Source organism: Oncorhynchus nerka, linkage group LG26 (assembly GCF_034236695.1).
Source record: "Oncorhynchus nerka isolate Pitt River linkage group LG26, Oner_Uvic_2.0, whole genome shotgun sequence".
Lineage (NCBI taxonomy): Eukaryota > Metazoa > Chordata > Actinopteri > Salmoniformes > Salmonidae > Oncorhynchus > Oncorhynchus nerka.
In genome coordinates this window covers 27,316,164-27,344,115 of record NC_088421.1, presented here as the reverse complement: position 1 = coordinate 27,344,115, position 27,952 = coordinate 27,316,164, and the positions used below count along the sequence as shown (strand labels likewise).

Below are 27,952 nucleotides of genomic sequence, written 5' to 3'. Positions count from 1 at the left end.
CCAGAGGTGTGGACTCGAGTCACATGACATGAATTCGAGTCAGGTTTAAGTCACAGATTTGATGACTTGTGAGTCAACTTCATAGAAAATTAAACAACTTGAGACTTGACTTCGACTTGGAGCCTCAAGACTTGGGACTCGACTTAGACTTGAGACTGATGACTTATCTGGCCAGGTTTTGTAATGTTGGGTCACTTGTTTTGTGTCACTCATTCAGTATCGCACTTGCAACAACAACAGATAAGATTTGCTAGTGAAATGCACACTCGTCCATCTGATTGTACCAGCAAACCGTCAATCAACACAGGTTGTGTGAGCTATAGTAGCACACTGAGAAGGTTTTTGGGGTGAGTGTGAAACTGAATTGGAAAAATACATAAAAATTACAGACTACCGTTTGTATTTTATATTCATACCCTTGGTTATTCGAACTGGTCACTATCCCAAGCCTACGGCGTTGCACCAAATGATTGTAATCTGTGCTTCAATTCCCAAAAATTGAGCGTCCTGACAGTTAACCAAAGACCAGTCATCAGCATTGCGCTCAAAGGCAGGCGCACACATCCAGATTAGTGACCAGAAAGAAAGAACTTAATTTTCCTACCTACATTAATCAATCTGCTACAGGCTCATCTTTGAAAAATGAAGGAGAGCCGCACGCACAACCTAGGAGCTCAGATGCAAAAACATGTATTTTTCTTTTTTTATGTCCAACGTTTCGACAGACAAGCTTTCTTCATCAGGGTACAGACTCATCTTTGCCAGAACAATAGGCTGATCATTTCATTGATAATTTTCATATTTCAGATAGGCCAAGTTTAGGTGGATTATATAGTTGAAGTCGGAAGTTTACATACACCTTATCCAATTACATTTAAACTCAGTTTTTCACAATTCCTATTTAATTCTATCCTTATCCTAGTCTTAGGTCAGTTAGGATCACCACTTTATTTTAAGAATGTGAAATGCCAGAATAATAGTAGAGAATTATTTATTTCAGCTTTTATTTCTTTCATCACATTCCCAGTCGGTTTACATACACTCAATTAGTATTTGGTCGCATTGCATTTAAATAGTTTAACTTGGGTCAAACGTTTCAGGTAGCTTTCCACAAGCTTCGCACAATAAGTTTGGTGAATTTTGGCCCATTCCTCCTGACAGAGCTGGTGTAACTGAGTCAGGTTTGTAGGCCTCTTTGCTCGCACACACTTTTGCAGTTCTGCCCACAAATGTTCTATGGGATTGAGGTCAGGGTTTGTGATGGCCACTTTAAAACCTTGACTTTGTTGTCCTTAAGCCATTTTGCCACAACTTTGGAAGTATGCTTGGGGTCATTGTCCATTTGGAAGACCCATTTGCAACCAAGCTTTAACTTCCTGACTGATGTCTTGAGATGTTGCTTCAATATATCCACATAATTTCCCTCCCTCATGATGCCACCTATTTTGTGAAGTGCACCAGTCCCTTTTGTAGCAAAGCACCCCCACAACATGATGCTGCCACCCCCGTGCTTCACGGTTAGGATTGTTTTCTTCAGCTTGCAAGCCTCCCCCTTTTTCCACCAAACATAACGATGGTCATAATGTCCAAACAGTTCTATTTTTGTTTCATCAGACCAGAGGACATTTCTCCAAAAAGTACTATCTTTGTCCCCATGTGCAGTTGCAAACCGTAGTCTGTCTTTTTTTATGGCGGTTTTGAAGCAGGTGTCACGCCCTGACCATAGTTTGCTTTGTATGTTTATATGTTTTGTTTGGTCAGGGTGTGATCTGAGTGTGTATTCTATGCTGTATGTCTAGTTTGTCTGTTTCTGTTTTTGGCCTGATATGGTTCTCAATCAGAGGCAGGTGTTAGTCATTGTCTCTGATTGGGAACCATATTTAGGTAGCCTGTTTTGTCATTGTGGGTTATTGTCTATGTGTAGTGTTTGTGTCAGCACGATTATTAATTTTGTATATAGCGTCACGGTCGTTGTTCATGTATTGTTTTGTTCAGTTTACTTCGTGTTTTCGTCATCCATTAAAATTATGCATTCACACCACGCTGCGCTTTGGTCCGCTTCTTATGACGATCGTGACCGCAGGGTCTTCTTCCTTGCTGGCTTATGTTGATATAGGACTCGTTTTACTGTGGATATAGATACTTTTGTACCTGTTTCCTCCAGCATCTTCACAAGGTCCTTTGCTGTTGTTCTGGGATTGATTTGCACTTTTTGCACCAAAGTAGGTTCATCTCTAGGAGACAGAATGCGTCTCCTTCCTGAGCGTTATGATGGCTGCATGGTCCCATGGTGTTTATACTTGCGTACAGATGAACGTGGTAACTTCAGGCGTTTTGAAATTGCTCCCAAGGATGGACCAGACTTGTGGAGGTCTACATTTTTTTTCTGAGGTCTTGGCTGATTTCTTTTGATTTTCCCATGATGTCAAGCAAAGAGGCACTGAGTTTGAAGGTAGGCCTTCAAATACATCTCCAATTGACTCAAATGATGTCAATTAGCCTATCAGAAGTTTCTAAAGCCAAGACATAATTGTATGGAATTTTCCAGGCTGTTTAAAGGCACAGTCAACTTAGTGTATGTAAACTTCTGACCCACTGGAATTGTGATACAGTGAATTGTAAGTGAAATAATCTGTATGCAAACAATTGCTGGAAAAAGTCCTTGTGTCATTCACAAAGTAGATCTCCTAACCTATAGTTTGTGAACAAGACATTTTTGTAGTAGTTTAAAAACAAGTTTTTTAATGACTCCAACCTAAATGTATGTAAACTTCTGACTTCAACTGTATATGTCTAAAGATAGATGTAACATTGCACTACCTTCAATACTTATGGGATGAAGATGTAATGTATTCTGACAAATTAATTACGATATTTGTGAGGAAGAAAAAGGCTACAGACAGATCATGCTCTCCATCCGATCCTGCAAGCCTCTCTGCATACATGTAGACCGTATGATCCTGCCTGCTCTGGACTCCAGACTCCAGTGACCTGATATCCCTCGTTGATATTGACTGTAAACATGAATGTAAACAACATTAAAGTGTAAATCTCAGTTTATTTCTGTATCTTGCGTTTTGAAAATGAATCACCTGTGAGCGTGTGCATGTGTGTACATGGGGGGTCGCAAGCTTTGAAACACTCCTTTTTGGGAGTCGCGGGTCAAAAAGACAACTGGTCACTGAATGGTTTGAGCTAGCGAAAGGATTGCCGGCTTGCTATACAGCTATATCATCTGTAGTACAGCTATATCATCTGTTGTACAGCTATATCATCTGTTGTACAGCTATATACAGCTATATCATCTGTTGTACAGCTATATCATCTGTTGTACAGCTATATCATCTGTTGTACAGCTATATACAGCTATATCATCTGTAGTACAGCTATATCATCTGTAGTACAGCTATATCATCTGTTGTACAGCTATATCATCTGTTGTACAGCTATATACAGCTATATCATCTGTTGTACAGCTATATCATCTGCTGTACAGCTATATCATCTGTAGTACAGCTATATCATCTGTAGTACAGCTATATCATCTGTTGTACAGCTAGCTATATAATCTGCTGTACAGCTATATCATCTGCTGTACAGCTATATCATCTGCTGTACAGCTATATCATCTGCTGTACAGCTATATCATCTGCTGTACAGCTATATCATCTGCTGTACAGCTATATCATCTGTTGTACAGCTAGCTATATAATCTGCTGTACAGCTATATCATCTGGGCCACAGCTGACAGGCGGTCTCTCATGTAACGTGTTCTATGTGTGGATGTAGTACAGCTATATCATCTGTAGTACAGCTATATCATCTGTAGTACAGCTATATCTGCTGTACAGCTATATCATCTGTAGTACAGCTAGCTATATAATCTGCTGTACAGCTATATCATCTGTAGTACAGCTATATCATCTGTAGTACAGCTATATCATCTGTTGTACAGCTAGCTATATAATCTGCTGTACAGCTATATCATCTGCTGTACAGCTATATCATCTGCTGTACAGCTATATCATCTGCTGTACAGCTATATCATCTGTAGTACAGCTATATCATCTGTTGTACAGCTAGCTATATAATCTGCTGTACAGCTATATCATCTGCTGTACAGCTATATCATCTGCTGTAGAGCTATATCATCTGCTGTACAGCTATATAATCGGGTGCAGTGCACACATCAAGTAGTAGGGAGAGAGGATTGACATATATAAATATGCAGCTCCAAAAATTGTGGTGATCAGGAATATTACTTTGCATGCTCACCAGCAATGGGGCATCAAGCAACAATTACTAGCATAGGTTTACTGGTATTTTGGTATGTCAAAATTGAAATTGAATAAATAAAAATGAAGCTTGGATTTGGAAATTGTTGTTAAAATCAATTATTACCCAATCAAAATGTTGTAGACAAAATAAGGAAAAGAGATGTCTGGTAGCCACAAGATTTTGTGACCTTGGGAGTATAAGGCTCTATCTGTACTAAGCAAAGTTCTGAGATATTGAGCATCAGTTTTTACATCCCAGATCTCAGATGTCACTTGAGGTCCCTCTCCGGCCTCTAGGTCACCAGGCTGCTCGTTAGGGCGCACACCAGTCACCAGCGTTAGGCGCATAATGACACTCACCTGGACTCCATCACCTTCTTGATTACCTGCTCTATATAAGTCACTCCCTTTGGTTTCTTCCCGAGTCGCCATTGTTCCTGTTAATTTATGTGTTAAATTCACTCCCTGAACTTTCTTCCCGACTCAGCGTACATCGTTACAGAAGGACGACTCGTCAAGGGGAAGCATCAGGGAGTGTTTTCTTTTGTTTGTTTTTGTGTTGGAGGTGATGTCGAGTCCTGGTGTTCGAGCCAGAGCTACCTGGGAGGCCTTAGCTGGTTTGTAGGCTCCCATGCCTCAGCGGGTTTGTAGGCTCCCATGCCTCAGCGGGTTTGATAGGCTCCCATGCCTCAGCGGGTTTGATAGGCTCCCATGCCTCAGCCGGTTTGATAGGCTCCCATGCCTCAGCGGGTTTGTAGGCGTCCATGCCTCAGCGGGTTTGATAGGCTTCCATGCCTCAGCGGGTTTGTAGACTCCCATGCCTCAGCGGGTTTGTAGACTCCCATGCCTCAGCGGGTTTGTAGGCTCCCATGCCTCAGCGGGTTTGATAGGCTCCCATGCCTCAGTGGGTTTGTAGACTCCCATGCCTCAGCTGGTTTGTAGACTCCCATGCCTCAGCTGGTTTGTAGACTCCCATGCCTCAGCCGGTTTGTAGACTCCCATGCCTCAGCGGGTTTGATAGGCTCCCATGCCTCAGCGGGTTTGTAGGCTCCCATGCCTCAGCCGGTTTGTAGACTCCCATGCCTCAGCTGGTTTGATAGGCTCCCATGCCTCAGCTGGTTTGATAGGCTCCCATGCCTCAGCGGGTTTGTAGACTCCCATGCCTCAGACGGTTTGATAGGCTCCCATGCCTCAGCGGGTTTGATAGGCTCCCATGCCTCAGCCGGTTTGATAGGCTCCCATGCCTCAGCGGGTTTGTAGGCTCCCATGCCTCAGCCGGTTTGATAGGCTCCCATGCCTCAGCGGGTTTGTAGGCGTCCATGCCTCAGCGGGTTTGATAGGCTTCCATGCCTCAGCGGGTTTGTAGACTCCCATGCCTCAGCGGGTTTGTAGGCTCCCATGCCTCAGCCGGTTTGATAGGCTCCCATGCCTCAGCGGGTTTGTAGGCTCCCATGCTCGGGTTTGTAGGCTCCCATGCCTCAGCCGGTTTGATAGGCTCCCATGCCTCAGCGGGTTTGTAGGCGTCCATGCCTCAGCGGGTTTGATAGGCTTCCATGCCTCAGCGGGTTTGTAGACTCCCATGCCTCAGCGGGTTTGTAGGCTCCCATGCCTCAGCGGGTTTGTAGGCTCCCATGCCTCAGCGGGTTTGATAGGCGTCCATGCCTCAGCGGGTTTGATAGGCTCCCATGCCTCAGCGGGTTTGTAGACTCCCATGCCTCAGCTGGTTTGTAGACTCCCATGCCTCAGCTGGTTTGTAGACTCCCATGCCTCAGCGGGTTTGTAGACTCCCATGCCTCAGCGGGTTTGATAGGCTCCCATGCCTCAGCGGGTTTGTAGGCTCCCATGCCTCAGCCGGTTTGATAGGCTCCCATGCCTCAGCGGGTTTGTAGACTCCCATGCCTCAGCGGGTTTGTAGGCTCCCATGCCTCAGCGGGTTTGTAGGCTTCCATGCCTCAGCGGGTTTGATAGGCTCCCATGCCTCAGCGGGTTTGTAGGCTCCCATGCCTCAGCCGGTTTGATAGGCTCCCATGCCTCAGCCGGTTTGATAGGCTCCCATGCCTCAGCGGGTTTGTAGGCTCCCATGCCTCAGCCGGTTTGATAGGCTCCCATGCCTCAGCGGGTTTGTAGGCGTCCATGCCTCAGCGGGTTTGATAGGCTCCCATGCCTCAGCGGGTTTGTAGGCTCCCATGCCTCAGCCGGTTTGATAGGCTCCCATGCCTCAGCCGGTTTGATAGGCTCCCATGCCTCAGTGGGTTTGTAGGCTCCCATGCCTCAGCCGGTTTGATAGGCTCCCATGCCTCAGCGGGTTTGTAGGCGTCCATGCCTCAGCGGGTTTGATAGGCTTCCATGCCTCAGCGGGTTTGTAGACTCCCATGCCTCAGCGGGTTTGTAGGCTCCCATGCCTCAGCGGGTTTGATAGGCTCCCATGCCTCAGCGGGTTTGTAGGCTCCCATGCCTCAGCGGGTTTGTAGACTCCCATGCCTCAGCGGGTTTGTAGACTCCCATGCCTCAGCGGGTTTGATAGGCTCCCATGCCTCAGCTGGTTTGTAGACTCCCATGCCTCAGCTGGTTTGTAGACTCCCATGCCTCAGCGGGTTTGATAGGCTTCCATGCCTCAGCCAGTTTGTAGACTCCCATGCCTCAGCCGGTTTGATAGGCGTCCATGCCTCAGCGGGTTTGATAGGCTTCCATGCCTCAGCGGGTTTGTAGACTCCCATGCCTCAGCGGGTTTGATAGGCTTCCATGCCTCAGCGGGTTTGTAGGCGTCCATGCCTCAGCCGGTTTGTAGGCTCCCATGCCTCAGCGGGTTTGATAGGCTTCCATGCCTCAGCGGGTTTGTAGACTCCCATGCCTCAGCGGGTTTGTAGGCGTCCATGCCTCAGCCGGTTTGTAGGCGTCCATGCCTCAGCCGGTTTGTAGGCTCCCATGCCTCAGCGGGTTTGATAGGCTTCCATGCCTCAGCGGGTTTGTAGACTCCCATGCCTCAGCGGGTTTGTAGACTCCCATGCCTCAGCGGGTTTGTAGGCGTCCATGCCTCAGCGGGTTTGTAGGCGTCCATGCCTCAGCGGGTTTGATAGGCTTCCATGCCTCAGCGGGTTTGTAGACTCCCATGCCTCAGCGGGTTTGTAGACTCCCTTGCCTCAGCGGGTTTGTAGACTCCCATGCCTCAGCTGGTTTGTAGACTCCCATGCCTCAGCGGGTTTGTAGGCTCCCATGCCTCAGCTGGTTTGTAGACTCCCATGCCTCAGCTGGTTTGTAGACTCCCATGCCTCAGCGGGTTTGATAGGCTTCCATGCCTCAGCCAGTTTGTAGGCGTCCATGCCTCAGCGGGTTTGATAGGCTTCCATGCCTCAGCGGGTTTGATAGGCTTCCATGCCTCAGCGGGTTTGTAGACTCCCATGCCTCAGCCAGTTTGTAGGCTCCCATGCCTCAGCCGGTTTGATAGGCTCCCATGCCTCAGCGGGTTTGATAGGCTTCCATGCCTCAGCGGGTTTGATAGGCGTCCATGCCTCAGCCGGTTTGATAGGCTCCCATGCCTCAGCCGGTTTGATAGGCTCCCATGCCTCAGCCGGTTTGATAGGCTCCCATGCCTCAGCCGGTTTGATAGGCTCCCATGCCTCAGCCGGTTTGATAGGCTCCCATGCCTCAGCGGGTTTGATAGGCGTCCATGCCTCAGCCGGTTTGATAGGCTCCCATGCCTCAGCCGGTTTGATAGGCTCCCATGCCTCAGCGGGTTTGATAGGCGTCCATGCCTCAGCCGGTTTGATAGGCTCCCATGCCTCAGCCGGTTTGATAGGCTCCCATGCCTCAGCCGGTTTGATAGGCTCCCATGCCTCAGCCGGTTTGATAGGCTCCCATGCCTCAGCCGGTTTGATAGGCTCCCATGCCTCAGCGGGTTTGATAGGCGTCCATGCCTCAGCGGGTTTGATAGGCGTCCATGCCTCAGCGGGTTTGATAGGCGTCCATGCCTCAGCGGGTTTGATAGGCTTCCATGCCTCAGCGGGTTTGATAGGCTTCCATGCCTCAGCCGGTTTGTAGACTCCCATGCCTCAGCCAGTTTGTAGGCTCCCATGCCTCAGCCGGTTTGATAGGCTCCCATGCCTCAGCGGGTTTGATAGGCTTCCATGCCTCAGCGGGTTTGATAGGCGTCCATGCCTCAGCCGGTTTGATAGGCTCCCATGCCTCAGCCGGTTTGATAGGCTCCCATGCCTCAGCCGGTTTGATAGGCTCCCATGCCTCAGCCGGTTTGATAGGCTCCCATGCCTCAGCCGGTTTGTAGGCTCCCATGCCTCAGCCGGTTTGATAGGCTCCCATGCCTCAGCGGGTTTGATAGGCTCCCATGCCTCAGCTGGTTTGATAGGCTCCCATGCCTCAGCGGGTTTGATAGGCTCCCATGCCTCAGCCGGTTTGTAGGCTCCCATGCCGAAGCGGGGTGAACAGGTTCCAGTGCCTCGGCCGAGGCAACCGGGCAGGTCTCAGCCGGCTCATCAGGTTCACTCCTCAGCCGGTTTGTCAGGTTTCTGCTCCTCAGCGGTGGCGACCGGTCCTCTCCGGATCCCCGGCATTGTCCCTGTGGTTGGCATCCTGCGGCTGAAGCCGAATGCGCCGGGGAGGGGGTACTGTCACGTGCTCCCTCGCCGGCCTCTAGGTCACCAGGCTGCTCGTTAGGGTGCACACCTGTCACCAGCGTTATGCGCATAATGACACTCACCTGGACTCCATCACCTCCTTGATTACCTGCCCTTTATGTCACTCCCTTTGGTTCCTTCCCCAGTCGTCATTGTTTTTGTTCCCGGTTCATGTCTGTGCATTGTTTGTTTCTTGTTTTGTTCATTTATTAATTAAATGTATTCACTCCCTGAACTTGCTTCCCGACTCTCATACATCGTTACATCAGAAGTGTTTTCTAGTGAGTTCTTTTTAGGGGTGTGCATTAGAAGATAAGCTTATGGTTCTGAAATGTTAATGTATGTTCAGCCATAAGGTTCTTTTTGACACCTCTAAATTAGACATCCAGTTCTTACGACTGTAGCTATTTGAATACATAAATGATATAATTTGTATTTGACCAAAATAGTCAGAACACATCAAATACATTAAGACATACATTATGATCATTAGATAAATGACTGTCATCACTGAACAACGATGTGACCTCACAGAATTGTATAGTTTACATGTTTTCACTTAAAATGTACTTTTTCAAAAATATACAAACATATGAAGAACCATCTAAAGATCTATTTTATGTGACTAACTCATTTCTGACATGTCAGATAGAACCTTATACTTACAAGGCCAGGATTTGTAGTTGGAACAAGTCATTGCATGTATAGATTTATTTACCTGACTTGTGACTTGACTCGACATTCCCTTAGAATGCACGACTTGGACTGGACCCGAGACTCAACCTGTTCTTTCTGGGACTCGACTTAAGACATGGAACTTGGGACTTGAGACTTGCTTGTGACTCGAATAATAGTGACTTGGGCCCACCTCTGCACAAAACCCACTTAGCAGCATTGTGGGGACCTATGACAGAATACACACACACACACACTGAATAGTACTCCAGCTCTTTATGTCTGTTTAGGCGCTGCCGTACGTGTGCCTGCTTATCGGCATGCTGTTCTTCATCTATGCCATCATCGGGATGCAGGTGAGTAGAGACACGAAGAAAAACAAGTCAAAATGAATGGGCATTTTTACAGATCAACATGAACTTTATAAAAAGCACCCAGGGAAAGTGACACTTGCCTGCCATAGGGACGTGTGTGAGGTTGTGCATTCTCCCATATTACCTAGGATGCTGACACTTTGTTGTTTTGTCAGCTGTTTGGGAACATAGGGATGGAGGAGGAAGAGGGGAGCGCCATCAACGAACACAACAACTTCAGGACTTTCTTCCAAGCTCTCATGCTGCTCTTCAGGTGTGTGTGTGTGTGTTTGTGCGTGCCTGTGTGTACAGTACATGCATACGTGTGTCTCCAACGTGTGTGTATTTGTATAGGAGTGCCACGGGCGAGGCGTGGCATGACATCATGCTGTCGTGTCTTGGAGGGAAGCTCTGTGATCCTCTGGCAGGGAACACTGAACCAGAGTGTGGCAGCCAGTTTGCCTACCTCTACTTTGTGTCCTTCATCTTCTTCTGCTCCTTCCTGGTGAGAAGCTCTAGCTGTCTGTCTTTCTCTATTCCCCTTTTAGTCATATTTTCCCCCTTAGTGTCGGTTATAGGATTGCAAAATTCCCTAAATCCTAGTTGGAGGATTCCCGTAATCAGGAGGGAATAAGTAGGAACTCCAGAATAGTCCAACCACACTGCAAAACCAGATAGGTTCTGGCTACTCAAACATTTTGAGGAAACCAATTAACTAAAAAAGTACCTTCATATGTGTAATTTGTTTTGTAAGGTATTCTTAAATGTAACGCTCCCACTAAGCCATGCCTCCAATAATTTCCCAGTGTGCCTGGCCTTTTTGATTGAATTGTAGAGTTACCACTCATGACTGTATTTGTTACTGTAATGACAGAGACATGGTTGTTGAATTCGTTAATTTTCTAGCCTTTGGTCTTCACCAAGAGTTCCTAGGCGAATATTATCATTATTATTGAACCATTACATGTATCACAAGGCCTTATACAGTGGCCTGAAACTCTTAGTTTACAGGCCACATCAGTCATGCAAGTAGGTTTGCAAAATTCCAAACTTTCCCAAAAAAGTTTCCAGTAATCCAAAAATGTGCAACCCTAACTGTAAATCACATTATGCTGGCTTGCAAAGTGATTTGTAATTCCTATTGGGATTTAGTCAGTGTTAGACTATCCAACAGTTGAAATGTGTATTCACGCACAACCTGCATTCATATTGACTGCCAGGGTTAAGAACTGTTATGACTTCTATAAATGGTGAGTGGAGGAGTCAAGCGCAGAGAGCAGGTAATTCCGTACGTGGATCTTTTATTCCAAAGACAGCGGAGACACGGACATGCAAAACACAAGGGCGCATGAAACAACCCGTCCAAAATACAAAGGACTAAAACTGTCCGGAAAAATATAGATCACACTAATACACCAACACCAATAAACAGAGAACAAACCCACGCAGTGCCCTTAAATAGCCTACAAACAAAACTAACAAAACAGGTGTACCCAATTAGACCCAATTAACAGAAACAAAAGGAAAGGGAATCGATGGCAGCTAATAGGCCGGCGACGACCACTGCCGAGTGCCGCCCGAACAGGAAGAGGCACCATCTTCGGCGGGATTCGTGACAAGAACAGTGCGACAAGTGCAAAAATGTGATTGGATTAGAAACAATTATATTTATATTTTTGTAGCATAACATTTAATCAATCAATCACTCAATGTACATGAAAAAACACAGATATTAAAAACAATTCCAAAAAAATCTAACTGAAGTAGAGCATGCTAGGGAAAATGTTAATTGTATCATATTTTTAAAACATTTAGTTGGTGTGACTTCTAATTTACTTTTGAGTCAGTACCACATAAACATGTTAAGTAATAATGACTTTTTAATAAGTACAACTTAGTATTTGAGTTAAAAATGCTGTGAGGTTTACAGTGCAGGATTTCCCGAAAACCAGGGAATTTATTTTGCAACCCTAGTCTGTTATAAGTGCACACTTGCTTGGCTGACATAATACTGTGTAATAATGTGGCTGTTTGTGTTTTTAGATGCTGAATCTGTTCGTGGCTGTCATCATGGACAACTTTGAGTACCTGACCAGAGACTCCTCCATCCTCGGCCCACATCATCTAGACGAGTATGTCAGGATATGGGCTGAATATGACCAAGCAGCTTGGTGAGTGACACACATGAACACATCACATAGAAACACACACACACACACACACAAACACATGCTGTATATATATTATATATATATATATATATACACACACATCTTACACATGTGACGCATCACATCAGCACCTCATGATAAACACTCATATACTGAACATTTATCATCTGGGAGATTTAAAAACACACAAACACACATACACACACGATGCCAATGGTTTCTTGTTGTTTTAATGTGTTTACTTTTTCAGAGGTAGACATCACCTCTCATGTCTGTGTATCTCTGAGTGTTAACTCCTCTTGGACTGTGTACAGTAGCATTGTATAACTTACTGGTGTAACCTAAACACTTCTAACGTGTCCTCAGGCTAGGCTCTAGTTCAACCCTGGCACTAGATCTCATTAGCCTGTGGTAAAACTGATCTAAGTCCAGTCTTTGGGAACATCAGATGAAAAGAGTGGGAGTCTGGGAGCTGTACAGTAACCATGAAGTAAATTACTCCACAGTTATAAAGGACAAGAGTCATAAAGGATATAAAGGCCAAGTCTCCTGTAGTTGAACTGATCCCAAATCAGTCTAAAGAACCCACACAAGACAGCAGCTGTAGGTGGGATCATGGATCTGAGCAGTAACCTTCTCAGTGATCCAGTTATCCCTCCCTCCCTGTGCCCTCTCCCTCTCTGTGTGTGGTTCAGACCCCACCCCCTCTGGAATCTGCATACTGCCAACACTTACTGTGGCAACAAACCTCCCCTTTACTGTACTGTATATTCAACCCCCGTGGAACCTGAAACACGCTAAGTTTCCTAGTATCTGTATTCCAGTGCCTGTTATCCTTCTGCTGTCCTGTAGTCTGCAATGTAGAGGGAGAGAAGAAGAGAAGAGGAGGGAGAGAGATTGAGGGAAGGAGGTAGAGACAGTAGTGGGGGAAGGGAAATTGAGAGAGAGAATGAGAATGACTGAGATGGGTAGCAATATCAAAGTAATCAGAATTAAAAGGTCTTGGTAACATGGTGAATTGAGATAAAGACAGGCATGGAAGAAAACAAGGAGGATTTTCTGGAGAGAAGCGAGGGAGGGAAGGAGGGAGGGGGGAACAGAAAATCTATGGGGAGATGGGCCTCTGTATGACAAGTGGCTATTACACATTAGGCCATTTAGCATTCACATGCATTTCTAGTTAATGATCTATTCCTTAATTATACTCCACACACAACCAATTACTGGCACACACCACTGCTGGCAGAGAGGGGGAAGGGAATGAACGAGGGGAATGAGAGAGAGATAGGGATGGGTTCTATTAGGAAGAGGAATTGAGAGAGACAGACATGGGGATGGGTATTATTAGGAAGAGGAATTGAGAGAGACATATATAGGATGGGTTCTATTAGGAAGAGGAATTAAGAGAGACATATATAGGATGGGTTCTATTAGGAAGAGGAATTGAGAGAGACATATATAGGATGGGTTCTATTAGGAAGAGGAATTAAGAGAGACATATATAGGATGGGTTCTATTAGGAAGAGGAATTGAGAGAAACAGGGATGGGTTCTATTAGGAAGAGGAATTGAGAGAGACATATATAGGATGGGTTCTATTAGGAAGAGGAATTGAGAGAAACAGGGATGGGTTCTATTAGGAAGAGGAATTGAGAGAAACAGGGATGGGTTGTATTAGGAAGAGGAATTGAGAGAAACAGGGATGGGTTGTATTAGGAAGAGGAATTGAGAGAAACAGGGATGGGTTGTATTAGGAAGAGGAATTGAGAGAGACTGGGGATGGGTTGTATTAGGAAAACAGGAACGATAATAGACAGGAAGTGGTTAAACAGAGAAGGGATAGGCTGAGACAATGGTAGGAACAGGGAAAGACTGCAGTGTCATTGCAGAAGAAAAGCACTACAGCTCAAATGGGTGACGGGCAACAACAATGTGTGTGTTTGTGTGTGTGTAGTATGTGTGTGTACACCGTACAGTAATTTTGCTGTTATGATATCTTGTTTCTTGTCAATCTTGTGCTCTTCTTTCTTCCCATTGTTCTCTCTTGTCGTATCTGTCCTCTACGTTTGTTCTAACTCCTCCTGTTCTTTTTGCAGCGGTCGCATTCATTATAAGGATATGTACAGTTTATTGCGAGTTATCGACCCGCCTCTTGGCTTAGGAAAGAAATGCCCCCATAGAGTGGCCTGCAAGGTTTGACTTCCACTACAAATCCTCAACCACACCTGCTACAGCATCCAAGAATGGAATGAGTGTCGCTTATCTGATCTGATTGGATTTCATTTTTGTTATACTTTCTCTCTTCTTTATTTTGCCCATTTCTACTTGCATTCTGATCTGAAAGGAGAATGTGTAGGACAATGCAGACACCCAGACGCATGACGTTGTGCACCACTGAAATGAAAAATAAATAAAACACTTTTAAAAGAGTTTGATTGTGAAGAAGAAAAAAATATATATTCTGATTGTTCTCCTTTGGTCATTGTTCTTTGTGTTGTTTTGCTTGCTGTTGAACCACGGCTAGGTGCGGTGCTAGACACACTGTGGGATCTGTAGCGTTGCATTGTTCTTGGGGGGGAGGACAGAAACTGCATTGACACCCCACCCTCATCATGGTATTGCCCAGTCCCAGCAGTGGAGCTCAGTGCTTGCCTCTGAAGTCCTCTGCTCTTCTATGCAATCCCTCCCTTCCCACTTGCATAGAACTATATTTGACTTCTACTAAAAGTCTCCAACGCTACTCTACTCCGCTCCTCCTCCTCCCTATACCCCCTCTTATCTTCTACAAGATATACACCCCCGCCCGCTCAGACCAGTTCTACCCCCCCTCACCCCGCCCGCTCAGACCAGTTCTAGACAGCCTCACTGCGTCTCTCGCTCTCAAACCAGCCAAATAACTTTGTTTTTGTTTCTTTTTTCTCCTCTCTACTCTTTGCTTTGGTCTCTCTTTCACTCTCATTCTCTATCTCTCTTTCTATCTTTGTCCCCCTCTTCTCTCTCTTCCCTCACTCTCTCTTTCTCCCCCTCTCTCTCACTCCCTCGCTCTCTCTTGCTCTCTCTCCCTCCCTCTTCTCCTTCTCTCTCTACCCTTCACCCACCCCTACCCTCTTCTCTTATTCTCTCTGCTCTCTCTCTGGTTGGCTGTGGTTGGCTGTGGCTGTTCTGGCTGTGGCTGTGGGGGGCGGTGGCTGTGCTGCGCTGACATGCAGTGGCAGGATCAGTTGCAGGGATATGTATGACATGCTCAGGCATATGAGCCCTCCGCTAGGCCTGGGGAACAGGTGCCCGGCGCGGGTGGCCTACAAGGTCAGGACCCCCTAGAACCAGGGGGCTTAGTGCCTCTTCCTCCGCTTTACTGTGTATCCGTATTGTTGGTGTATTCTTCTTCTCTATACATTTTGTTTCTGATATTTTGCTTTATCTCCATTTTCTTCTCTTTTGTTATTTGATGGAGGGGAGCGCTGATGTCGTTGTGGGGAATGGGGAGGAGGGATGGAGGGTAGGGGCGGGGGTTAGGGTCAAGGGACAAAGGTCAGACAGGTTTATCCACAGGAAGGGGGGAATGGAGGGAACTTCTCAGCTCTTTTGCACCGTGTATACAGATGGAAACACACACACACCTTTAAACACACATATTATCAAACACAAACACCCACACGTTGTTTTTGCCAGTCAAAGCTTTACAAGAATCTGAGTAGAGTGCATAGTGGAATAGAATACATCAAATCAGCTGTGGTAACTATAGGAGCTTTGACTCTAAACAGGTGTGTACATTAGGTGTGTACATTAGAGTGACCTCTAATGTATACTAGTGGAAAATATTAAAGACATCTATTTATACAAAAATATATATAAATGTTTGGCCAAGCTGGCAAAATAGTGTATGCACACAGCTAAACACACATGCACAGACAAAAACACATACATACACACACCAGTATGCGTGTGCAGCCGGGCTTGGAAGGTCCGTACGACTTCTGTCCTCTGAGTCTCTCCGTCCTGTGGATGGCGCTACTGCAAACACACACACACACACACAGGCACACACAGGCACACACACGCACAGGCACACACACTCAGACACACACACACACACACACACACACACACACACACACACACACACACACACACACACACACACACACACACAGAGAGGAGCAGGTCTCTGTTTTTACTTGTACAGTAGTCCAACATATACAAATCAGGATGTATTTTCTGGGTAGAGGACAGAGAGCTGAATATAGTTTGTTGTCTATCTAGTTGGTTGTGTAGTTTGCTAACCAGTTAACTGTTATCATTGCCACAGAATAACGTCTAGCCTCTTTTTCGTAGTAGAATCTCTTCGGCCCTGTAGTCAAATCTGCAAGTGAATCTGTTCCACCCGTCCCCGTTCTTCTGTCAATGCAGTTCTACTCTGTTTCCAGTCCCCTCCTCTTCACATGCTGTCTCCTCCCCTCCTCCTAACCCGCCACTCGCATGCCTGCCCCTTCACCCCCACCACCACACGGGCACTACCATTACCCCACACACTGTCATAACAGTCACACACACACCGACTCACACTCATGCCCGTTAAATACCCTTATATGCCTGTGAAATCCTTCAGATATTCTAACACACACTCATATACCCAACTCATTTGGTTGTCACCATCCCTGGTCCTGGAGAACTAACAGTTCTCTGATTCAACTAATCAAGGTCTTGCTGATTAGCTGACCAACAGAATCAAGGACAGAAACCTGTCCTACACACCCTCTCTCTCAGACCAGGAATGGTAGTGACCACTGCTCTAATATAATCTCATACCCCCTATTATAAACCTTACAACACATTATGACACCCTTACGACACATTATGACACCCTTACGACACATGACACCCTTATGACACACACGTGTCCCTTCGTAGGCAGATCGCTGTGAGCCTCAGGGGCAGCCAGCAGAACAGCCTGTAGGCACAGAAGATCTCTCTACTGCCAGAACTTACTGTCCCTCAAACCCTCCTTATGCTCCCAGCTGCTCTCCCTACCTGCATCTCTACTAATCCTTACCTCTACCTCGATCTCTAGCATCCCTCTCTCTGCGTCTCTCTCTCTCTTTCTATTCTTCACTTTGCCATTTCTCTATCTTTCTATTTCTCCTTATATTTCTCCCTGCTCTCTCTCTCTCTCTCTCTCTCTCTCTCTCTGCATATCTGCATCTCTCTGCCTTTCTGTCCTCTGTTCATTCATTCCTATCAGCTCAGCTCATCTCTCCTCTCCCTGCCTCTGCTTTATCCTCTCTTTTCTCTCTCTTCTTCTCCTCCCTCCATTTTGTCCCTCAGTCCTAACAGCCTCCCTCCTGAAGTGTCCCCTGTAATATAACCTCTCCTTCAGACTTTGACCTCTAACCTTTCATCCCCCACCACCTCCATCTACTGTGTCTGGGGGTAACCATAGCAGTCCAGTCTTTGAAAATACCTCTCTCCCCTTTCCCTGTGTAAACTGTCATCTCTAGGTGATGACCTTAGTTTGACATTAAAAAACCCCGGCCCCCCTTCTTGCCCTTCACCTGTCCCCTATCCCCCACCCACCATCACTACTTACCGGCCCAATGAGAGAGGTCAAAACCCTCACACTTGACCTTCACCTCTGAAGAATAATAACAGAATAATGTCCCCTGTATGTGTAGTGTTAAATTCTCACCTCGACTCTTCTCTGTTCTGTAGAGACAGACAGACAGTATTCTTCAGGCAGGATGCTGTGTTACAGACTCGACCAGCTTGTGTGGTGGTAGATCTTTCTTTTATTCTATCACTTTCAACCTCTTTTTATTATCACTCGCTGTTTATCTCTCTGATGTCTTTTTCTCTCTCATCCTCCAACCTCTTCTCATCCTCCAACTTCTCCCTTCTTTTGCTTTGAAAACGGTCTCTAAAATGCCACTCACAACCAACCCCCCCCTCTCTCTTTTCAATTATTTTCTGATACCGAGATGTATTTTTCCCCACCCCCTAACACTTATTGTATAGCCCTCCTCAGGCCTAAGGCAGCCTAACCTAGAACCTCAGCCCATCTTACCTTTTAAAAAAATGTATTGATCGGCTGAATTCTGTTCTCACGCTCACCTATTAACTCTGTCAGGCCCTGCACCCATTATTCATTGAGAGATCAGAGGATTTGAATAGAGCTTTACAGCTCTATTGTCTCTGTATGACAACAACAGCTCTTTATCTAATATCTCCTATAGATGTAGCACATGTAGTTTCAATGATGTCATATCCTCCTGCCAGTAACCACTACTAAACCCAAACCGATAAACATTATTGTGTTATTAAACCACACAGAGGATGCTTTCTGTGTACGGCCGTGCCGCTGCTTGTCCTGTGAAGCATTATGTGTGTGCACCGCATGTTGCATGGGGGGGACAGGGGAGGATGGGGTATGTGTCACAGGGTTTTGGGGTAGGGGAGCGGAGTGCTTGGCATGGTCTTGCTGCATGTCTGGGATGTCGCCGTGACAACAGTTACTGCGAGCCTGTCTCACACACTCTAACGTCACGTTGTCTGTGTGTGTTGTCTGTGCATGTGTGTGTGTGTTGGCTCGTGTCCATTTCTCTTATATTGACAAGACCAGAAGGTGGATAAAGGATAAATGAAAATGATGACATTCCCCTCCCCCTGTCCCTCACTTTTGGTTTATCGCTTTATGGCCTGGTCTCTGTTGAACTCTGTGAATCTCCAATCCGCTACGGGGAGCTCTGTTAGTGGCAGCCAGCTGTCTGCTCTTACTGATCTAGAATCAGATTAATATCCCATAATCCTGAACTAAACCATTCAAGGGGAAAACGCACAAAGCTGACATTGGATCAGAGTCTAACTTCATCTTACACCCTCTATCAGAGAAGGCATAAATAATGCTGAGACACTACTGAACCTGTGAGGTCCTCCTAAGTAACACAACAACGACTGTTATTGGGGTGGCAGGGTAGCCTAGTGGTTAGAGCGTTGGACTAGTAACCGGAAGGTTGCAAGTTCAAACCCCGAGCTGACAAGGTTCAAATCTGTCGTTCTGCCTCTGAACAGGCAGTTAACCCACTGTTCATTGGCCATCATTGAAAATAAGAATTTGTTCTTAACTGACTTGCCTAGTTAGGTGAATAAAGGTAAAATAAATTAATATCTGTCTACAGACATGAACAAGTTAACATCCATAAGAGGAACCAACCAACTCATAGTAATGTTAACTTTTTTAACCCTTTGGCTCTCACAGGCTGTAAAGAAATAATGGTATCATTTGCCACCGCCATGTTAACATCTTTTTGGTACCTAACAACAACTCAGCTGCCAAACAGCTGCCATAACTGGTGTAGCAGTGCCAATGACACATTGTATAGTTGACAGACAGACGTACAGAACCTGCTACAAATGACAGAGCTCCCTTTCCCCCCCCCCCCCCCTCTCCCTAACCCCCTTTCCCTCTCTCCTCACCTGGAGGTTCAGAGCACACCTATACTGCCACTTCCTGGGGGGCGGGCCCTTTTTACTCACCCACCTTCCCCCGATTGTCTCTTTCCAACAGAGGCTGCTGCGGATGGACCTCCCGGTCGCCGACGACAACTCAGTCCACTTCAACTCCACCCTGATGGCCTTGATCCGCACGGCGCTGGACATCAAGATCGCCAAGGGTACGGAAGGTTTGGAACCCCTCTTTCCTGCTTGCCTTTTTCACCATCTCTTCCCCCTGTTTCTTGTCTTCCCTAGAACAGAGCAGGACAGTCTGCTACTGTAAGGTGGTTGTGTATCGTGCGTACCCTGCTGTCCCTGAGACCTACATCGGTCCCTCTGCTTCTCCCACGGTGTCCTAAGTACAGCTCTTTTTCTATAGAGTTTGTATGGTTCTTATTAACCAATAGAATGTAATGTGTACTACCAGCCATACTGTCAGTGTAATAGGGTTTCAAATAGGCTACAGTTCTCATTTGGTAGACTTTGTAGAGTTCTTATGTGAAATAACAATCATAGTTTCAATGTAATTGAGTCTCACTTTATTTGGTTGGCCCAATTAAAGTGAAGATGGCCAGACATTTAATCCCCATGTCTCTGTGTTACATGACTCATCCACACTATATATTTAAACTGGGAGTCAAAGCTCACCTCTATTAACAAACACATTCTCTTGTGTCTGTGTGCTTGTGTGTGTTTTCATGTCTGTGCGTCAATTCTTACACCTCTATGGCTCTGCTGTGTATTTGTATTGATGTGAATGTGTGTGTTTATGTGTGTGTGTTGCTATTATATGTGTGTGTATACACTGGTGCGTGTATGTGTGTGCCTGCTTGTGTGCGTGTGCCTGCTTGTGTGTGTGTGTGTTATTGCGTGTGTGTAGGAGGTGTGGACAAACACCAGATGGATGCAGAGCTGAGGAAAGAGATGATGGCGATTTGGCCCAATCTCTCCCAGAAGACCCTGGACCTCTTAGTCACGCCACATAAGTGTAAGTTGCAGTGTGTTTGGACTGCGACGCGATGCCAGTGTCTGTCTACTTCTTCATGCCACCCGAGGACAGCTTCTCTCAACCAGTCTCCTTCACTGCTGCACCCTCTGATACAGCAGGCACAGCCCCCTACACACACACACACACACACACTTATTATGTACACATAGACACATACCAACACACGCACACAGGATCCCATGATTCCCACCAGTCCAATCCTCGAAGACGACACACCTAATTTGGGATCTCCATCTCCAGCCTCCATACACCTCCACCAGCCATAGCCCCAGTCCCCACACACCCATATAGACCTTCTTGCACCCATATCACACCTCCACCCAACCTAACAACTGTACACAGCAGGCCTCATCCTGAAGTCCCAATGCAATACTTCCAACAGCCCATTCCACTGATTCCAGGCCTGTTCTGTAGGCTCAACATCACGCATCCACCGGATCCAATACCAGCAGGCTGTCTGCCCAGCTCTGTGCCTGAGATCAGGGGGTGCCCCTCTATAGACCAACTCTCTATAGTAGTCTTTTCACTCCAGGGGTTTAGTTCATACAGTACTACACTAAGTCAGAACACTCCAGGGGTTTAGTTCATACAGTACTACTGTAGGTCAGAACACTCCAGGGGTTTAGTTTATACAGTACTACTGTAGGTCAGAACACTCCAGGGGTTTAGTTCATACAGTACTACAGTAGGTCAGAACACTCCAGGGGTTTAGTTCATACAGTACTACTGTAGGTCAGAACACTCCAGGGGTTTAGTTTATACAGTACTACTGTAGGTCAGAACACTCCAGGGGTTTAGTTCATACAGTACTACAGTAGGTCAGAACCCTCCAGGGGTTTAGTTTATACAGTACTACTGTAGGTCAGAACACTCCAGGGGTTTAGTTCATACAGTACTACAGTAGGTCAGAACACTCCAGGGGTTTAGTTCATACAGTACTACTGTAGGTCAGAACACTCCAGGGGTTTAGTTTATACAGTACTACAGTAGGTCAGAACACTCCAGGGGTTTAGTTCATACAGTACTACAGTAGGTCAGAACACTCCAGGGGTTTAGTTTATACAGTACTACTGTAGGTCAGAACACTCCAGGGGTTTAGTTTATATAGTACTACAGTAAGTCAGAACACTCCAGGGGTTTAGTTCATACAGTACTACTGTAGGTCAGAACACTCCAGGGGTTTAGTTCATACAGTACTACTGTAGGTCAGAACACTCCAGGGGTTTAGTTCATACAGTACTACAGTAGGTCAGAACACTCCAGGGGTTTAGTTTATACAGTACTACTGTAGGTCAGAACACTCCAGGAGTTTAGTTCATACAGTACTACAGTAGGTCAGAACACTCCAGGGGTTTAGTTTATACAGTACTACTGTAGGTCAGAACACTCCAGGGGTTTAGTTCATACAGTACTACTGTAGTTCAGAACACTCCAGGGGTTTAGTTCATACAGTACTACTGTAGGTCAGAACACTCCAGGGGTTTAGTTTATACAGTACTACAGTAGGTCAGAACACTCCAGGGGTTTAGTTCATACAGTACTACTGTAGGTCAGAACACTCCAGGGGTTTAGTTTATACAGTACTACAGTAGGTCAGAACACTCCAGGGGTTTAGTTTATATAGTACTACTGTAGGTCAGAACACTCCAGGGGGTTAGTTCATACAGTACTACTGTAGGTCAGAACATTCCAGGGGTTTAGTTCATACAGTACTACTGTAGGTCAGAACACTCCAGGGGTTTAGTTTATACAGTACTACAGTAGGTCAGAACACTCCAGGGGTTTAGTTCATACAGTACTACAGTAAGTCAGAACACTCCAGGGGTTTAGTTTATACAGTACTACTGTAGGTCAGAACACTCCAGGGGTTTAGTTCATACAGTACTACTGTAGGTCAGAACACTCCAGGGGTTTAGTTCATACAGTACTACTGTAGGTCAGAACACTCCAGGGGTTTAGTTTATACAGTACTACAGTAGGTCAGAACACTCCAGGGGTTTAGTTCATACAGTACTACAGTAGGTCAGAACACTCCAGGGGTTTAGTTTATACAGTACTACTGTAGGTCAGAACACTCCAGGGGTTTAGTTTATATAGTACTACAGTAAGTCAGAACACTCCAGGGGTTTAGTTCATACAGTACTACTGTAGGTCAGAACACTCCAGGGGTTTAGTTCATACAGTACTACTGTAGGTCAGAACACTCCAGGGGTTTAGTTCATACAGTACTACTGTAGGTCAGAACACTCCAGGGGTTTAGTTTATACAGTACTACAGTAGGTCAGAACACTCCAGGGGTTTAGTTCATACAGTACTACAGTAGGTCAGAACACTCCAGGGGTTTAGTTTATACAGTACTACTGTAGGTCAGAACACTCCAGGGGTTTAGTTTATATAGTACTACAGTAAGTCAGAACACTCCAGGGGTTTAGTTCATACAGTACTACTGTAGGTCAGAACACTCCAGGGGTTTAGTTTATACAGTACTACTGTAGGTCAGAACACTCCAGGAGTATAGTTCATACAGTACTACAGTAGGTCAGAACACTCCAGGGGTTTAGTTTATACAGTACTACTGTAGGTCAGAACACTCCAGGGGTTTAGTTCATACAGTACTACAGTAGGTCAGAACACTCCAGGGGTTTAGTTCATACAGTACTACTGTAGTTCAGAACACTCCAGGGGTTTAGTTCATACAGTACTACAGTAGGTCAGAACACTCCAGGGGGTTAGTTCATACAGTACTACTGTAGGTCAGAACACTCCAGGGGTTTAGTTCATACAGTATTACTGTAGGTCAGAACACTCCAGGAGTTTAGTTCATACAGTACTACTGTAGGTCAGAACACTCCAGGGGTTTAGTTCATACAGTACTACAGTAGGTCAGAACACTCCAGGGGTTTAGTTCATACAGTACTACAGTAGGTCAGAACACTCCAGGGGTTTAGTTTATACAGTACTACAGTAGGTCAGAACACTCCAGGGGTTTAGTTCATACAGTACTACTGTAGGTCAGAACACTCCAGGGGTTTAGTTCATACAGTACTACTGTAGGTCAGAACACTCCAGGGGTTTAGTTCATACAGTACTACTGTAGGTCAGAACACTCCAGGGGTTTAGTTTATACAGTACTACTGTAGGTCAGAACACTCCAGGGGTTTAGTTTATACAGTACTACAGTAAGTCAGAACACTCCAGGGGTTTAGTTTATACATGTAGGTCAGAACACTCCAGGGGTTTACTACTGTAGGTCAGAACACTCCAGGGGTTTAGTTCATACAGTACTACTGTAGGTCAGAACACTCCAGGGGTTTAGTTTATACAGTACTACAGTAGGTCAGAACACTCCAGGGTTTAGTTCATACAGTACTACTGTAGGTCAGAACACTCCAGGGGTTTAGTTTATACAGTACTACAGTAGGTCAGAACACTCCAGGGGTTTAGTTTATACAGTACTACTGTAGGTCAGAACACTCCAGGGGTTTAGTTCATACAGTACTACTGTAGGTCAGAACACTCCAGGGGTTTAGTTATACAGTACTACAGTAGGTCAGAACACTCCAGGGGTTTAGTTCATACAGTACTACTGTAGGTCAGAACACTCCAGGGGTTTAGTTTATACAGTACTACAGTAGGTCAGAACACTCCAGGGGTTTAGTTTATACAGTACTACTGTAGGTCAGTCAGAACACTCCAGGGGTTTAGTTTATACAGTACTACTGTAGGTCAGAACACTCCAGGGGTTTAGTTCATACAGTACTACTGTAGGTCAGAACACTCCAGGGGTTTAGTTTATACAGTACTACAGTAGGTCAGAACACTCCAGGGTTTAGTTCATACAGTACTACTGTAGGTCAGAACACTCCAGGGGTTTAGTTCATACAGTACTACTGTAGGTCAGAACACTCCAGGGGTTTAGTTCATACAGTACTACTGTAGGTCAGAACACTCCAGGGGTTTAGTTCATACAGTACTACTGTAGGTCAGAACACTCCAGGGGTTTAGTTTATACAGTACTACAGTAGGTCAGAACACTCCAGGGGTTTAGTTCATACAGTACTACAGTAGGTCAGAACACTCCAGGGGTTTAGTTTATACAGTACTACTGTAGGTCAGAACACTCCAGGGGTTTAGTTTATATAGTACTACAGTAAGTCAGAACACTCCAGGGGTTTAGTTCATACAGTACTACTGTCCAGGGGTTTAGTTTATACAGTACTACTGTAGGTCAGAACACAGAACACTCCAGGGGTTTAGTTCATACAGTACTACTGTAGGTCAGAACACTCCAGGGGTTTAGTTCATACAGTACTACTGTAGGTCAGAACACTCCAGGGGTTTAGTTTATACAGTACTACTGTAGGTCAGAACACTCCAGGGGTTTAGTTCATACAGTACTACAGTAGGTCAGAACACTCCAGGGGTTTAGTTTATACAGTACTACTGTAGGTCAGAACACTCCAGGGGTTTAGTTTATACAGTACTACAGTAGGTCAGAACACTCCAGGGGTTTAGTTCATACAGTACTACTGTAGGTCAGAACACTCCAGGGGTTTAGTTTATACAGTACTACTGTAGGTCAGAACACTCCAGGGGTTTAGTTCATACAGTACTACTGTAGGTCAGAACACTCCAGGGGTTTAGTTTATACAGTACTACTGTAGGTCAGAACACTCCAGGGGTTTAGTTCATACAGTACTACTGTAGGTCAGAACACTCCAGGGGTTTAGTTTATACAGTACTACAGTAGGTCAGAACACTCCAGGGGTTTAGTTCATACAGTACTACTGTAGGTCAGAACACTCCAGGGGTTTAGTTCATACAGTACTACTGTAGGTCAGAACACTCCAGGGGTTTAGTTCATACAGTACTACTGTAGGTCAGAACACTCCAGGGTTTAGTTTATACAGTACTACAGTAGGTCAGAACACTCCAGGGGTTTAGTTCATACAGTACTACTGTAGGTCAGAACACTCCAGGGGTTTAGTTCATACAGTACTACTGTAGGTCAGAACACTCCAGGGGTTTAGTTTATACAGTACTACTGTAGGTCAGAACACTCCAGGGGTTTAGTTTATACAGTACTACAGTAGGTCAGAACACTCCAGGGGTTTAGTTCATACAGTACTACAGTAAGTCAGAACACTCCAGGGGTTTAGTTTATACAGTACTACAGTAGGTCAGAACACTCCAGGGGTTTAGTTCATACAGCACTACTGTAGGTCAGAACACTCCAGGGGTTTAGTTCATACAGTACTACTGTAGGTCAGAACACTCCAGGGGTTTAGTTTATACAGTACTACTGTAGGTCAGAACACTCCAGGGGTTTAGTTTATATAGTACTACAGTAAGTCAGAACACTCCAGGGGTTTAGTTTATATAGTACTACAGTAAGTCAGAACACTCCAGGGGTTTAGTTTATACAGTACTACTGTAGGTCAGAACACTCCAGGGGTTTAGTTTATACAGTACTACTGTAGGTGAGAACACTCCAGGGGTTTAGTTTATATAGTACTACTGTAGGTCAGAACACTCCAGGGGTTTAGTTCATACAGTACTACAGTAGGTCAGAACACTCCAGGGGTTTAGTTTATATAGTACTACTGTAGGTCAGAACACTCCAGGGGGTTAGTTCATACAGTACTACTGTAGGTCAGAACACTCCAGGGGTTTAGTTCATACAGTACTACTGTAGGTCAGAACACTCCAGGGGTTTAGTTTATACAGTACTACAGTAGGTCAGAACACTCCAGGGGTTTAGTTCATACAGTACTACAGTAAGTCAGAACACTCCAGGGGTTTAGTTTATACAGTACTACTGTAGGTCAGAACACTCCAGGGGTTTAGTTCATACAGTACTACTGTAGGTCAGAACACTCCAGGGGTTTAGTTTATACAGTACTACTGTAGGTCAGAACACTCCAGGGGTTTAGTTTATACAGTACTACAGTAGGTCAGAACACTCCAGGGGTTTAGTTCATACAGTACTACTGTAGGTCAGAACACTCCAGGGTTTAGTTCATACAGTACTACTGTAGGTCAGAACACTCCAGGGGTTTAGTTTATACAGTACTACTGTAGGTCAGAACACTCCAGGGGTTTAGTTTATACAGTACTACAGTAGGTCAGAACACTCCAGGGTTTAGTTTATACAGTACTACTGTAGGTCAGAACACTCCAGGGGTTTAGTTCATACAGTACTACTGTAGGTCAGAACACTCCAGGGGTTTAGTTCATACAGTACTACTGTAGGTCAGAACACTCCAGGGGTTTAGTTTATACAGTACTACTGTAGGTCAGAACACTCCAGGGGTTTAGTTCATACAGTACTACTGTAGGTCAGAACACTCCAGGGGTTTAGTTCATACAGTACTACAGTAGGTCAGAACACTCCAGGGGTTTAGTTTATACAGTACTACTGTAGGTCAGAACACTCCAGGGGTTTAGTTTATACAGTACTACAGTAGGTCAGAACACTCCAGGGGTTTAGTTTATACAGTACTACTGTAGGTCAGAACACTCCAGGGGTTTAGTTCATACAGTACTACTGTAGGTCAGAACACTCCAGGGGTTTAGTTCATACAGTACTACTGTAGGTCAGAACACTCCAGGGGTTTAGTTTATACAGTACTACTGTAGGTCAGAACACTCCAGGGGTTTAGTTTATACAGTACTACAGTAGGTCAGAACACTCCAGGGGTTTAGTTTATACAGTACTACAGGTCAGAACACTCCAGGGGTTTAGTTTATACAGTACTACTGTAGGTCAGAACACTCCAGGGGTTTAGTTCATACAGTACTACTGTAGGTCAGAACACTCCAGGGGTTTAGTTCATACAGTACTACTGTAGGTCAGAACACTCCAGGGGTTTAGTTTATACAGTACTACAGTAGGTCAGAACACTCCAGGGGTTTAGTTCATACAGTACTACAGTAAGTCAGAACACTCCAGGGTTTAGTTTATACAGTACTACTGTAGGTCAGAACACTCCAGGGGTTTAGTTCATACAGTACTACTGTAGGTCAGAACACTCCAGGGGTTTAGTTCATACAGTACTACTGTAGGTCAGAACACTCCAGGGGTTTAGTTTATACAGTACTACAGTAGGTCAGAACACTCCAGGGGTTTAGTTCATACAGTACTACAGTAGGTCAGAACACTCCAGGGGTTTAGTTTATACAGTACTACTGTAGGTCAGAACACTCCAGGGGTTTAGTTCATACAGTACTACAGTAGGTCAGAACACTCCAGGGGTTTAGTTCATACAGTACTACAGTAGGTCAGAACACTCCAGGGGTTTAGTTTATACAGTACTACAGTAGGTCAGAACACTCCAGGGGTTTAGGTACTA

At 45.4% G+C, this 27,952-nt stretch overlaps 1 protein-coding gene across 1 annotated transcript in view; it reads left to right on the top strand.

The window, feature by feature from the left end:
• LOC115127199 (voltage-dependent P/Q-type calcium channel subunit alpha-1A-like) overlaps positions 1–27,952 on the top strand; it is a 119,000-nt gene that overhangs the window by 42,650 nt on the left and 48,398 nt on the right. Inside the window, exons 15-21 of the mRNA XM_065010342.1 lie at positions 9,871–9,936; positions 10,110–10,207; positions 10,288–10,438; positions 11,977–12,104; positions 15,313–15,409; positions 19,665–19,770; positions 20,472–20,579. Coding sequence (XP_064866414.1) covers positions 9,871–9,936; positions 10,110–10,207; positions 10,288–10,438; positions 11,977–12,104; positions 15,313–15,409; positions 19,665–19,770; positions 20,472–20,579 — 754 coding nt within the window. The remainder of the gene's footprint in view (positions 1–9,870; positions 9,937–10,109; positions 10,208–10,287; positions 10,439–11,976; positions 12,105–15,312; positions 15,410–19,664; positions 19,771–20,471; positions 20,580–27,952) is intronic.